The 13,975-nt window shown below is 43.1% G+C and overlaps 10 protein-coding genes across 10 annotated transcripts; 4 read left to right on the forward strand and 6 right to left on the reverse strand.

The window, feature by feature from the left end:
- Positions 1 to 133: 133 nt before the first annotated feature.
- On the reverse strand, positions 134 to 520 carry SS1G_02505 (hypothetical protein; the record flags this gene model as incomplete). Its single annotated transcript, XM_001596235.1, has 1 exon — positions 134 to 520. One exon carries the CDS (start codon positions 518 to 520, stop codon positions 134 to 136), a length of 387 nt encoding a protein of 128 aa, XP_001596285.1.
- Positions 521 to 895: 375 nt separating this feature from the next.
- Positions 896 to 1,417, reverse strand: SS1G_02506 (hypothetical protein; the record flags this gene model as incomplete). The annotated part of the gene is made up of 1 exon (XM_001596236.1): positions 896 to 1,417. One exon carries the CDS (start codon positions 1,415 to 1,417, stop codon positions 896 to 898), a length of 522 nt encoding a protein of 173 aa, XP_001596286.1.
- A 571-nt stretch (positions 1,418 to 1,988) lies between these two features.
- On the forward strand, positions 1,989 to 4,112 carry SS1G_02507 (hypothetical protein; the record flags this gene model as incomplete). Its single annotated transcript, XM_001596237.1, has 1 exon — positions 1,989 to 4,112. One exon carries the CDS (start codon positions 1,989 to 1,991, stop codon positions 4,110 to 4,112), a length of 2,124 nt encoding a protein of 707 aa, XP_001596287.1.
- A 1,005-nt stretch (positions 4,113 to 5,117) lies between these two features.
- SS1G_02508 (60S ribosomal protein L26) lies at positions 5,118 to 5,692 on the forward strand (the record flags this gene model as incomplete). Its single annotated transcript, XM_001596238.1, has 3 exons — positions 5,118 to 5,136; positions 5,240 to 5,352; positions 5,414 to 5,692. 3 exons carry the CDS (start codon positions 5,118 to 5,120, stop codon positions 5,690 to 5,692), a joined length of 411 nt encoding a protein of 136 aa, XP_001596288.1.
- Positions 5,693 to 6,290: 598 nt separating this feature from the next.
- On the reverse strand, positions 6,291 to 7,450 carry SS1G_02509 (hypothetical protein; the record flags this gene model as incomplete). Its single annotated transcript, XM_001596239.1, has 4 exons — positions 6,291 to 6,380; positions 6,438 to 6,744; positions 6,999 to 7,293; positions 7,396 to 7,450. The coding sequence occupies 4 exons, from the start codon at positions 7,448 to 7,450 to the stop codon at positions 6,291 to 6,293; spliced, it is 747 nt and encodes a 248-aa protein (XP_001596289.1).
- A 1,309-nt stretch (positions 7,451 to 8,759) lies between these two features.
- Positions 8,760 to 8,849, reverse strand: SS1G_02510 (predicted protein; the record flags this gene model as incomplete). The annotated part of the gene is made up of 1 exon (XM_001596240.1): positions 8,760 to 8,849. The coding sequence occupies one exon, from the start codon at positions 8,847 to 8,849 to the stop codon at positions 8,760 to 8,762; it is 90 nt and encodes a 29-aa protein (XP_001596290.1).
- An 831-nt stretch (positions 8,850 to 9,680) lies between these two features.
- Positions 9,681 to 9,893, forward strand: SS1G_02511 (predicted protein; the record flags this gene model as incomplete). Its single annotated transcript, XM_001596241.1, has 1 exon — positions 9,681 to 9,893. One exon carries the CDS (start codon positions 9,681 to 9,683, stop codon positions 9,891 to 9,893), a length of 213 nt encoding a protein of 70 aa, XP_001596291.1.
- A 304-nt stretch (positions 9,894 to 10,197) lies between these two features.
- On the reverse strand, positions 10,198 to 10,620 carry SS1G_02512 (predicted protein; the record flags this gene model as incomplete). The annotated part of the gene is made up of 3 exons (XM_001596242.1): positions 10,198 to 10,250; positions 10,411 to 10,478; positions 10,511 to 10,620. 3 exons carry the CDS (start codon positions 10,618 to 10,620, stop codon positions 10,198 to 10,200), a joined length of 231 nt encoding a protein of 76 aa, XP_001596292.1.
- Positions 10,621 to 12,286: 1,666 nt separating this feature from the next.
- Positions 12,287 to 12,538, forward strand: SS1G_02513 (predicted protein; the record flags this gene model as incomplete). The annotated part of the gene is made up of 1 exon (XM_001596243.1): positions 12,287 to 12,538. The coding sequence occupies one exon, from the start codon at positions 12,287 to 12,289 to the stop codon at positions 12,536 to 12,538; it is 252 nt and encodes an 83-aa protein (XP_001596293.1).
- Positions 12,539 to 12,555: 17 nt separating this feature from the next.
- SS1G_02514 (predicted protein) lies at positions 12,556 to 13,630 on the reverse strand (the record flags this gene model as incomplete). The annotated part of the gene is made up of 3 exons (XM_001596244.1): positions 12,556 to 12,645; positions 13,230 to 13,477; positions 13,525 to 13,630. The coding sequence occupies 3 exons, from the start codon at positions 13,628 to 13,630 to the stop codon at positions 12,556 to 12,558; spliced, it is 444 nt and encodes a 147-aa protein (XP_001596294.1).
- Positions 13,631 to 13,975: the final 345 nt, after the last annotated feature.

The raw sequence follows: 13,975 nt of genomic DNA on the forward strand, positions 1-13,975 counted from the left end.
AGTCTCAGCAGTCGCACCTCCACCTGAGATAAGTGCTCGTGGTATATGCTCTTGCTGGGTTCGATGCCGAACTTTACGATCCACTTTGCGATTTTACCTGTAGCCGTGGATACTGTCCCCCGGAGACTTGTACTTATAATGCAGATGGCTCTCCTATTTCATCTAGTTCCCCTTCAGCGACAGCGCTCCCCAATTCATCGGCTTTTGAAAGCAGCTTTACCTTGTCGGCAATACCGTCAACTTCGATTGAGTCTTCGGAATCCGGATCTGTTTCTTCACTCCAGCCATCATCAACTCTTGTTGAATCTGGTACTGGGGTCTCGAGTACTTTCGGGTCCGAAACTACTAGTACTTTTGAATCCCCTGCGATCTCAATAAGTTCTACGACTGATATAATTAGTAATGAGTTTGGTTCTTCCGCCGTTTTCGGTGCTTCAAGTACTATTCTGATCTCAGTTCCATCGGAAGTGGCCAGTACCATTGTCCAATCATCAATAGCTTCCGAGCTCTCAACCAACATTGGACAATCTGTTGTCAGTTCTGGGACTTCCACGGGTTTCACCACGCCATTTGAATCATCTATACTAGCAACAACTAGTGGTATTGAAACCTCGCCTCCTTTCAGTGAAATCATCACTCCCTCGCTTGCCACTAGCACCATATTGATTTCATCATCCGCTTCGGGATCAGTTGGAGGTATTGAAACTTCCTCATCTCTATTCACCGATGTAGTTATCACTCCATCTATTGTCCCCAGTTCGACGGTACCTCTTAGTTTGAGCACCGAAATCATATCTGCTAGTGCTTCCGAATTTATCAGTTCATTGCTACTACCAGAAGTAACCAGTACAATATTCGAAACTTCCAGGTTACCACTAAGCACCATCACAATAGTTCAATCGTCATCCGAAGTGATTGGTATCGAAACAACTTCAGCTTCAGGCTCTTTGGCAGTTACCACTTCTTCCCCTCTGAATGAATTATCCACAAGCTTGAACCTTTTGCCTACTGAGTCGAGCGCTGTTTCCACGGTAACTTTAGGTATAGAAACAAGTTCTGAGGCTGGATCTTCGACAGTTGTTCCTTCACTTACTTCAAGCATTGGTATGTCAACAAATGATGTCAGTTCTTTGCCTACAGAATCAAGTCTCTCTTCCAGTGCCCCAGGATTTGAATCGAGCAGTGTGATCATATCGACATCTGGCATAGAATCTGAATCGCAACCTGCAACTTCGGCCATTATAATTTCATCTTTACCAATCGAAACCTTGAGTGCTAGCACTTCTTTTGAATCGAACACAGCCATACCCTCGACCACAGAATCTGTATCAACGGCTTCGACTGTTGAGAACTTGGAATCTGGTACTTCATTTGGAGCATCAGAAACATCGAGCAATACTTTATTATCTTCACTCATCACGGAAACTGGTAGTGCCACAAGTGAATTCTCGGCATTACCAACTGAAGTATCTCTAAGTCTGAGTGGCTCCAATATTATAACAAGTCTAGCTTCAGAGCCAACTTTTGTGACTGGTGCACCTAGCACTGAGGTTCAATCTACCTTGGGTGTCGAGACATCTGGAAGCATTAGTGAAGTGTCTGAATCTTTGATTGAGACTTCCTCTGTTGTTTTAAGCAGTACTGGTGTGAGCACGTTTGAGTCTATAAATCCGACTGAGACTCTCGTTTCATTCTTGAGCTCCCTGACTGAGACAGAGTTACTCCCTACCACAATACCTGGATTATCAGCTCTTCCATCAACTTTAGTTGGAAGCTTTACTCTCATTGAAAGCTCTGGAATTATATCAATCCCTGCGGTCCAGTCTACAAGCCTTGTGAGTGAGACCCAGTCAGAAATCGGTCTCAGTTCTAACACGTTTGGATTATTACCCACCTCGGTCCAGACATCTGGATTTGCATCGACATCATTGGGAATTGAAGGTCTTTCAACAACACCAAGTATCCCGACTTCAGAATTACCTTCAAGTATGATCGAGAATTCATTGGTTTCGTCTACTCAATCTGCTGAGCTTTCTACAGCAGCCGCTAGTAGTGTCCTCTCTTCTGAAGTATTATCTGAGCAATTATCGTCATCATCTATTGTCCCAGCGATATCGTCATCTCTGGCGTCACAGCCTGAGATTTCCTCTACCATTGAAGAACTTTCCACTGTTGTTACAATTATTCCTTCCTCATCCACACTCTCTAGACTTGAAAGTTCATCTGAGCTTGCTGCTAGTACAAGTTCTGTTGCATTGCCTTCTGGATCCTTATCTGGTAGTTTATCTCAGCTGCCAACAACGGCAAATGAGGAAATTTCTGCCAGCTCTACGGCCTTTGGAATCAGCAGTACATCTGGTAGTAGCATCCCCATTTCTGAAAATCTTGGCTCGGGCACTTCCCTCGAATTCTCAGCTTCAGAAACATCCATATCTGCCTTTCCAACCTCTTTGACATCGAATATTGGTACTGAAAGCTCGAGTCTTGTAATAATTTCAAGCACGGTAATTTTGACGGTAGAAACACAGACATCTGAACCTATTTTCACCTCTACTGCTTCTTTAGAAAGCAAATTGGCTTTGGAAACATCCATCGAAGGCTCATCATCAATTGCTGAGCTTACTTCTACTTTAGGTGGTGCTTTGACAAGTACCCTCGGATCTCAAGTCATATCTTCGACAGAATTGCTACTGTCCCCATCGAGCTCTCCCCAAACAGCTCCCAGCTCTGAGGTATCAAATGTTACCACGGAACAGACTCTTTCTGCCACAGAAAACCCTGAAACTATTTCGAGTACGCAGATCGAGATTTCTTCAATTCCTGGTCTCATTTCCAGCACTGAACTGGCATCTTCGGGTAGCCAGACAATTTCTGAGGCTCCATCATCGACACAGGATATTTCATCGCTGGGAATATCAACCGAGCCAGCTGAATCTTCGACAGGAATTCCCAGCTCTCAAATTGCTCAAATTTCCTCATCACTTCCAGGAGGTCTTTCTTCAACAGTGACAGCTGAGCCTTCTCAGTCAGTTATATCTTCCAACTTGGCCGAAACCGTATCGTCTGAGATCCTAAGTGCAAGCGCAACAATCACAAGTCTTGAGACTACCGTTATTTTGACTGTGATTACGACCTCTGCATCTGATTCCATTTCTGAATCTGCATCAATTACTCCTTCATCCACGGCTGATATTTTGAGTTCGACCCTACCAAGTCTTTCAGCTTCGGCTTCAGCGTCTCAGATAAATTCATTGTCACAAACTGATTTTGCCCTTTCAAGCTCGAGAATAGCCACAGTCTCGAGTTCTGAGTTCAATCCACAGGGCACAGCTTCGTCAGCAATACTCAGTTCGTCTGAGCAACTTTTAGGCACATACCTTCCAAGTGCCTCTCAGACAAATCTTGAAGAGACCACATCTTTAAGCAATGCTCTTTCAAGTACCTTATCACCAGAGTCCTCCTCTACTATCGAGCCGCTCTCATCTGCCAGTGTATCTGAAGCCAGTATACCTCCCGTCAGTAATGCAGTCTTTGAAAGTGCTAGTTCAAGTGCCGCCCTGGAGACCTCGTCACCAGCTTCTGAATCACAAATTCTGAGCACGGCGTCAATATCTGCATCGCAATCTGACGTCAGCTTTGTCACCTCGTCATTCCAAAGCCTAGCAACCGAGGTATCATCCACATTATCAAGCTCTGAGCTCCCCAGCAGTACGATTTTCACTTCAAGTGACTTAACTTCTTCCGCAGTGCCTAGTGCATCTGCAGGCGCCACAGCACCATTTGCTCACATGGGCTGTTCTACAAACACAACAGGCACTCTAGATAGCCCCACAACATACTCATCTGACATGACTCCAGCTATCTGCTCAACTATCTGTGCTGAGTATGAATTCTATGCAGTTGAAAGTGGAGTTAAATGTGTTTGTGGCAATAATGTTGAGTCAGGTGGTGTCTTGCCAGGCTCAAGCTGCAATGCCACTTGCGGTGATGGAGATGGTACTTCTTCTTGTTCATCGACATCTGCTTCTCCTAGTGCCCCTGCCTCCACATTGATAACACTACTAAGGCCTAGGAAGCTCGCAGCTACGGGCAGATACTTTAGGAGGTGGTGAAGAATGAAAGAGAAAATTTTGTTTAGTGTTTTTTTCTTCTTCTTTGGAGGATGGAGTCGAAAGTGCTGGGCGTAGGCACTGGTTTCATAAATAGTTTTGATCAGTTTACCTCTTCCTACTTCTTGTTTTGTATGGTAGTTGTAGTTGTTGGTGGTTAACAATGTATTAGTTTTGTATGTGGGGGGTTATGTTAGGAAGTGGGAAAAGGGGCGAGCCAAGGGGTTGGAAATGTTTATCCATGGATTTCCTTGAATACATGAACTTTTGTGTCTGGTTTTCTTATATTTAGAATGATATGGTATTTCCTTCGACCGAATGTTCTTCATACCTTGTGGTATCTGTGACTTGCACGGAGATATGATTATACTGGTGATATGGGTATGAATAGCACTACTGATGTGGGGGTGATAGCAACATATGTATGTATTGATTTGGGGTTGGAGACACTAATCATCCAACTACCATCTGCGCCCCCAATCTAACTCCGGAAAATCCTACGAGTAGACAACGCTTACAATATCACAACTCCTCCATCATACCTTATTTAGATCCGCGAGTCCCCTCCTCTCAAAAGGAAAAAGCAAGATAGAAATAAATTTGGGTTGTACATGAGAAGGCGATACGTCTCATCATGGAGCTTTGAAAGCATGAAGACGTATCGGATCGGCGGTTGGCTTGGGTGTAGGTTCATGGGGTTCATCAAACCCGTATTTCTTGTATCGTAACTATACGAAGTAAAGAGAAGAAAACATACGACACAACGAATTTGAAGAATGATTTCAATATATTCATTTAGTGTAAATAAATCAGCGTTATGAATGATGTTCTTATTTTTTCAATGTTCAACCGACCCCAGATTTCAACGATAAGCACGTGATAATCAGCTAAGAATTTCGCTTACGACTAGCGCTTTTCGCACACAAATCTCCATTCCAATTTTCTGCTCGAACTTTTTTCAACAACCAACGACGACGACAAATCCAGGTTCCTCACCAAGCCGACAAGATGACCAAGATCAACACTTGTATGTACCATCAATCACTCATTTCTGCGATTCTGCGCAAACATCAATTCAATTGTGCCAATACTTGAAAGAGATCGTAAAGCTAATGAAGATTTTTCCACAGCCCTCCACTCCTCAAGGAGAAAGTCCCGCAAGGCTCATTTCGATGCCCCATCCAGCGTCAGACGTACCATCATGAGCGCTCCTTTGAGCAAGGAACTCCGTGAGAAGTACAACGTACGTACACTCCATCTCGCGAGCTACAATTATATTTTCTCATCTGACTGATATTTTCTAGGTTCGCTCCATCCCAATCAGAAAGGACGATGAGGTCAAGATCGTTCGCGGCTCCAACGAGGGATCCGAGGGAAAGGTCACTTCCGTCTACCGTCTCAAATACGTCATCCACGTTGAGCGTGTCGTAAAGGAAAAGTCCTCTGGACAATCCGTTCCCCTCGGTATCCACCCATCCAAGGTCGTCATCACCAAGTTGAAGTTGGACAAGGATCGTGAGAACATCCTTGAGCGCATCAAGACTGGTCGTGAGATCAAGGAGAAGTTGAAGAACAAGGCATAAATTTGGCATATAAAATTGGGTTGGGATTGGCGTGCTTTCGATTAGCGTTACGTGCATTGATCCATGGCTTCTGCCAGCTGGATGTGCTAGGCATAGTCAATTGAAAACATTATGGCCATTTCACATCCTCCGTGCTTGCACGTCTGGTATCACTGTGAAATGCTCCATGGGAGTCCTCCCGAAGCAAAAAGTGTCTCGACACTTTTGACAACATGATGTTGTGTTGTCGATTGCTATACCTGCTTTGGGAGGACTGACCCTCGACTAACTTGCTTTAGGATTATTGTGACATGCAGTTTCCATTTTCGTGACCTTTTACGCTTATATATCACCTTGTTGACATCTTCACTATTGTTTTCGAGATAAATGATGAGCGAAGAAGAAATACAAAGTTTTTATTATTATGAAGGAAACTTTCTTGCCTGCAGACTTTCTTTTAGATTTCACTAAAATCCCTGAAAAATGAGAGTTTGATGGTGAGGGACATGATTATTTTTTTTTATGACTGCTATCTATTCATCCTGTCGAAAACGGATTTCGATCTTGGAAATTGTCGCACGAATTTGATGGATTATTAGAGAATATCCGTCATACAAAATTAAAACTTCTCAACAAATGGTCTTACATCCAATTCCTGAGTAAATAAAGATCTGTCCTGTGTGTGCAAATACCAATATGCGTCCGCAATCTATAAATCATGGCGTTAGTCATGTTTGTCGGTAAGATTTACAAGTGGAATACTTACAGCTTCAGGTCTAATCTTGCCACCCTCGACTCCCCCATTAACCTCCCATCCCTTGGTTCTGGGAATATCGATCACACCATCAATGATTGCATGCGCAACATGCACACCCTTAGGACTAAATTCCCTAGCTAAACTTTGTGTGGTGGCTCTCAGGGCGAATTTCCCACTGGCGAACGAGGCCAATTGAGCACCGCCTCTTAGTGACGCTGTTGCCCCCGTAACGATTAAGGATGGTGGGTGTGGGGAGTCAGCGACGGAATCCAAGAGGAGTGGTAGGGTTTTTTGTGCAAAAAGATAGAATCCCTTTCTGTTCGTCGATTTTCAGATGGGTCAGCTTGTGTTTTTTATTGCCCTGCCCAGCGACGCAATGGACGAAATAAATCTAGCATCAAATGGATATTCCTAGATCATACACTTTATGGTGTCCCAATTCACATTTGACAATCAAATGCTAGAATTTATAGAGCCGAGCAGGAGGTACCTTCCGGTCTGCAATCCACTGCGTCCAACGAGTGCCAGCATACTAAAACCACTCATCCACATAAGAAAATAACAACATACCCGTTAGCCCCATATCCCGCCTCATAGTCCTCCAAACTCAGCTCCAAGAACGGCTTCCTCACAAACTTGCCTCCTACATTGAAGACAGCAGCAGCCAATTTCAAAGAACCGTACTCTTTCTTTATTTGCTCGAATGCGTTGGATACGGAGGTGGGATCGGATACGTCGGTGCTGATTCCTATGGCTTGGCCGCCGGATGAGGTGATGGCTTTTATGGTGGGTTCGTAGTTGGCGGGGTCGCGGGCTAGGAGGACCACTGGGTAGGCGTTCGCGAATTTGAGGGCGACGGAGTGGCCTGGGGAAGGAGAGAGGTGTTAGTTTTTCATTGTCTTTGAGCCATGTGGAGATCAGAATGCTCAGTTGTTGATGACATATCCAAATGGGAGGATTGGCTTACCGGTACCTGCACCCACACCGGCGACAATGCTGAAGAACTTGCTGGATGGAGGCATGTTTGTAATATGTATTAGAAGGATAAGTTCAAATGGGCGAGGGAAATGTAGATGAGGGCATAGAAGGAAAGAAAACAGATCAATTTATATGGCAATTGCGAGTAGGAAGGATGGAGTCAATTGAAACTTTTGATTTATAATACTATATAAATGTGTATGGGTATAGACAGTGAATTTGAAGATTGAACTATTGCACCACTATGGCATTTGTTTGAGGAGAAATGACGAAATGACGATTCTATTGCTGGAGAGCTTTGTAAGAGGGGTTCAGTGGGGTCTCCAGAATACCGATGAACCGAGGATTAGTAATTTGGAGATTATTAAGATAGGTACTGATGAGTGTCATCCGGGACGAATAATCTACCCGTGTCCGACGTCAAAGCCGAATTGAGTTGGAAGTGAAGTTGTAGAAAGAGAGGGATGGAATGAATGTAGATGCAGTCATATGGATGGATACATGTCTATTAGGGTCGGTTATCGATAGCCTAATAGGTCAATTCAACAGGAAAACAGTACGTTGCCGTCGCTCGCGCGACAACAATCTAAACCACCAAATCCCATCAATCCTGACAACACCATCCATTCATTCATTCCTATTCATCAATTTCCTTTTCACTTCTTCCCTCTAATCCCCCGCCCGACCGTCTATCAACTCCCATCCACAATAATCACAAGCATAAGTCAAACCTTTTGTTGCATATCTGAAAAAGGCCGGAGACTCACCTCCTCATCTCAACCCTCAAGATCAAACAATCGAACAACATCAATAAACTATGTACACCAGATGACATGTTTTATTACGTCTCGATCATCATCTTCCTCGAATCGATCAAAGATGATTTCTTTATCGTGCGACTTATCCGGAGTTTTCTCTCCTCTACGCTGTAAAACAGCATGGAGACGGATCTTTTACTCCTTAGATGTGAGGACTGGTCGATCATACCCCGTATATATTCAGATAGGTGCGCTTTGGGATGTGTGGGGATGATAGACCCCTTTTTCGGTGCGTCGCTTGAGTGGGGATATAAGGACTGAGATGCCTGTTGAATGTATGGCTTATAATGGATTCGGGAAGGTGATGTGTAACATTTGGTTTTACTGATAAATTGGAATCAGAGGATGGAAATCTCTCTTCCTCCAGAGAGGTCGTGTTCTTACCTCAGATATGATCACGTGATTCGGCTTCCACTAGGAATCAAGCATATTTGCCAACCCAAGTTCTGGCTAACATGTAAGATAATTCTTTAGATAAACGTGCATATATACATATCTAGGTACTCCATGAAGAAAATAGCCGTGCCGCACACTTTCATCTCTCACAAGCCAAATCCCCCAACCCACCCACATTCCCAACAACCAATCGACCCAATCCCCATCCACATCCTCTAGCGGACCCCATCTTGTAATACCCCAAAACCCATCCTTAAGACTAAGTGGATACACCTATGACATGCAACAAAAAGCAACAAAATCTTCCTCATTCCCTTTTCACATTCTATATTGGCTAGCATCTGCATATATAAGTTTCATATTTGTCAGCTCATACCCCTCTCCCACACTTGCTTGTTCATATAGTACATACCTACATATACATACATATATATACATATTCCCTCTCTCCCTCTCGCGCAAGGTACCGGACGGAACGGAAACTCCAGAATGTAACCTCATGAAGCAGTAATGTCTTATTAGGGAATGGTGAGAGGCACATTGTGACAAAACCGCAATAAGTTCATCCGATGCGATGTGCAACAAAATATTTGTTTTATATTACTTGTGCTCATTAATTGGTGGTGCTTATCTTATGTGTCGTTGGTGATGCATGCAGGGGATGTATGCGAGGATTTTGGAGGCTTCGGAGGATTTTGTTTTGGCCTTATGTATCAATGTACATGTACCGATATTTACAGGGAAGCCTTGTCATTTGAGTACCTTAGTGTCTGGTAACAATGCCACCAAAGCACCTAGAGAGAATGAATTCCTATCCGGACTACTAGATTCTGACCATGAGGGAATGGTTGGTCAGGGTCAGCCAAAACTTCTATTTTGAATTCCCTGAGTACACTTCCCCTCCTCATGATTTGTACTAGCTATAGAATCCAGAACAAAGCAAATATTCCACCCTTCACATCGCAAGCTAAACCTCTCCTCTCACTAAACAATTCGCCCAATCCTGAGTATTTAATTCTCCCTTTCTCCTCAATAACCATACCAAGCCATATCACCCATCATGCATCACACCTCCTCATTCCTCACCCACATTCCCACCTCCAATCCTCAATCTTCATTCGTCGACCCTCTAGCTAATATAATTCACGTAACAGCCGAAAGCAGTACCGGTATCCACGCAGCACCTAATATGCAACTAGAAGAAATAAGCAGAAGATTTACTAGATATCTTTTCACATCCCGCTATCTAGAAACCTACCTAGTATCTGCATGAACAAAGGAAGTTGATAAGTCCCGGTCTAGTGTTCCTTCTCATAAGAAAATAATAAAATATCGGTACTTACGGGCCAAGTAAGTCTTATATTCATTGGTTCGGCTTTTGCACTTGAGGGTGTCGTGCAGGATGACTAGTGCTGAGTGTATCTACGTGCACGTCAATGATTGTCGAGTTTCTATCGGATGGAGATATGACAGCGCGATGTTTAGAGTTAGTTTTAGTTGAATGTGTTGTTGTGCAGGATGTGTATGATATATGCCTAGCCTTGTGGGGATGATATACTATCGATCCTGTGGGAAGCTTAGTGTGGAAATCGATGAACAGCACCGTAGCAGTAGGACATATATGCTCTTCCTGATAAAATTCAGTTATAATCACATAACTTGTAATTTAAGGTACCATTGCAATTTTAAAGCTAAAGCTCTCCAGAAGAAGCACCCAGGAAAGTATATCTAAAGAAATGGGTACTTAGCAATCAGCTTTAAGTTGAACTCTCAGTCTTTGAGAATACTACCATCAGGTTTTATACCAAGTAGCGAATTCATGATCTTAATTTCTAAATTAGAGTAGATATTGTGAAAGCTAGATAATCGTATATCCGAAAAGTTCAATACAACGGGATCGGCCGAATTAAGGTGCGGCTTGCCGATGATACATCGATTTTAGGGATCGTCAATGTCGGCATCGGGTCGTCTTTTAGCCAGGGAACTGTGGGGGCGGCCATTTTGAATCGAGGTACCTTACAGTACCATATATGGTAAGCAAATGCTAGGTTCTTTAATTTAGCATGCCTCTTTGCATTGGAGCCAATGTACATGCATTCCGAACGAGGTCAGGCCCGAAATATGGAGCCGGATTATACTCATCATATCTGTAATAATATGTCGACTGTGAATAAAATCATATCTTTTCCAGAATATCCTCGAGTACAATTCGGCTGGCTATAATCAGCCGCCTTCCTTCCAGCTGGGGCTATCCTGTCCCTTGGACGATTTTGTTGGAGACAACACAAACTAGAACCTACACTTTTAGAAGGACACTTTGACAACACCAAAATTCACAACGGCGTCTTCCTATCAGCCCCTCCCCCCCCCCCAATAGTCTGCTCCGCACTTAGAGACATCGACAAGTGTGCACAAGGAAACAAAAGAAAATCTCGCTAGGCATGCCGCAGATGATTCCTGTTCTTGAAGATTCAGACCCACAGACAATGACGAGTATGTTTGAAATTCTGGTGAGAGCAAAGACCAAGATAACGGTCTCATCAAGGGAGAGTTAAATGGAAGACATTTATATAATTCGGGAGTTCTGGAAGGTCGGAACTGTTGAATTAAGGTTTGAGTACGTGCCACATTCGTGCGTATAGCTAAAGGTTATAAGCGGGGCTTGAATGTTCGGGCCCGCAAATTAGAATGCTTTTCTATTGTTGTTATAGATGGCTCTCTGCAATAAAATGGCAGTTGTAAAGTAATTAAATTGGTGATAGAACTAGAAGATGTAATATTGTTAAGTTTGACTTCTGTTGAGGGGTGTTGAAGCGTTGCTTTTGCTGCGCAATTTGTGAGTGGCATTGTATAATATGTTGTCTATCTAACCGTAAGGAAGATGTGAATGAAATAGTGGTTTTAGTTTGAATATTGTAGTGTTTCAACTGCCTATTATTAAAGTTGTGTACTATATAAACTCAAGGACTTTGCTCCACAGTTCCCTTTCTTAGAAAATGAGGTTTTGAAGTTATATTTGAATAGTTCACTTTGCTGATTCTTAGCGTATAGTATGACAGGTGCGACTCTAAGCGTGGCATAAATGGTTTTAATATTCATACGAAAACAAAAATAATCCTACATTAACCCTTTTCACACCTACAACAAAAAACTTCCATCAACACAACAATCTCAGTCATTTCCTCATCCAATTAAAAGGTATTTCCATTTATATCTGGTTACTTTGGTTGATATGCTGATATACAAAGAACTCTAATCAAACAACCTGCAAATCCAACGGGAAAGTGAAAAGGATCCAGATATCGCTCACAGGTTCGTGATTCCCGTTTACATTCATTTTGGCAGGAACAAATTTTCTCTGTGCTTACTCTGTTCATCCACATCTTCATGTTATGGAATCCCAACACCGTGCCTGCTCAGTGTGCAACATCTACTAACAATTGCCTAGTTTATGGTATTCAGACAGTCAGCTAATACTGACGATAACCAACTTGGCATCAGTCTCAGTTTAAAACGACACTTCACCATCTTTTCAACATTGACACCCATCATAAGCCATGGAAGATATGAAAATTGGTTCTCGGACTTCGGTTCAATAAGTGGCAGGTGGCACGCATACTGCACAGCTTGACACCAAGTCAAAATTCACATCCCATTCTTGTCATCATGGATGATAGTCATCCATGCACAAATGGTGGTGAAAGTTGGTTCTATGATAATACATGGAACTGGAACGATGACCAAAATGGTGAAGGGAAACTACCAGACTCATGGTTCCCAGGGTGGCTTTGCCCCATATTACAATGGGGCGCAGTTATTATAACTGGAACTACGATCAACGCATATTTGAAAGTGCATGTAACTGGTCTTCGCCACGATGGCTTCGATAAATTGTGTTCTATGCATAACTTTAATTGAAAGGGTGCACATTCGAGCTACAGAGTCCCTAACCGTTCTGATCCTTCAATGTCGGCTCTTTCTCTTATACCGAAGCAGAATTCAGTGAGCATTGGACTATTCACCCGCTAGACCTGATTTCTGAGGAAAGATCACTTAGTCAAGTCACCCACAACTATGAATTGCCACCAAACTAACTTCTCAAACAACGGACACAACGATCGATTCTTTGATCGGATGTCTACGTTACGTTATGAAATTCAGAACCAACATCACGCATATGATTATGAAACTCCCATACATAACTATGATGGGTCTTCTGATCTTACGAGTCACAATTTTCAAAGGCTTACACATCATTCCAGCTGTTCTACCAATCATGGCAACATGAATAGCCATGTCACAATCTCGACCGTTTATTCCTCATCTCTACGGCAGCATACCCGCTCAAGGCAACTTCGTGTATGTTAATAAACATACTGACCTACCAGCGAAGTAAACGGCAGTGGAACTGTGCAATAGGCTTAAGATCACTCAATAGTGCTAGTACAACATCCCACAATAGTCCCAAAGAATATTTTCCTCCTAAGGTCTGAGCATATGGTAGCGACAATGACGATGATTTTGAGAAGGCTGCATCTACCAATACCACCTCCAAATACAAATTCCGTCATGCAAATCATACAAAAGTGAGCACAGAGATATCAAATACCGTATCTATCAGAGGAATCTCACCTCCACAGAACCTTCCATAATCTACGGGCAAGTCGAAATGATGCCGTTGGAAAAATCTCTGCCATTTCCAATTGAATCTCTGGCCCATGTGGCCGTGTAGCACGGTCACAGAAAAGCCTGGTAATTTGATTGGGACGGGTTCAACAAACCAAACACCACGATCTGAAATAACTCTTCGTAAGAGAGTTTTACCAGACCCAGCCTCATCAGACGCAGCGACGTTAGCTGGTGGGATTACGAAGTTGACGTTCTTTGACTACAACAAAAATTACCCAGTTTTTCTAAAGATGATGCCATCAGTGCAACCATACTAATGTTCCCTGTGACTGTAAATGTTGGAGCCAATACTTTTTCCGAATCTATTGTGTGGAATTCCATTGTTTACATGATTCTATAACTAGAGGCTGTTCACCTTGGAGACGTGCTGCGGTTATGTGTACGACCTGGCTTGGAAGTGTCATTTACACCACACATTGGCATAAATCCGTGAGATTGCACCTTAGCAAACTATCCACCAGGTGATCGAAGCTCCGGTTGGCGTTGAAACGACCCGTTATTGAGCCTTTGTTACGAAGGATCTCACACATCATTATCTCCTACCACCGCCAAGGGAAAATCTATCTGACGACTACTGTGTCGTTTTCCCTTAAACAGGCTACGAAGTGTGACTCTTTGAAAGCACAATCACTCGAGCTTATACCACCTCTGCAGCCTTACTTGTGA

Source organism: Sclerotinia sclerotiorum, genomic scaffold, assembly GCF_000146945.2.
Source record: "Sclerotinia sclerotiorum 1980 UF-70 scaffold_3 genomic scaffold, whole genome shotgun sequence".
NCBI lineage: Eukaryota > Fungi > Ascomycota > Leotiomycetes > Helotiales > Sclerotiniaceae > Sclerotinia > Sclerotinia sclerotiorum.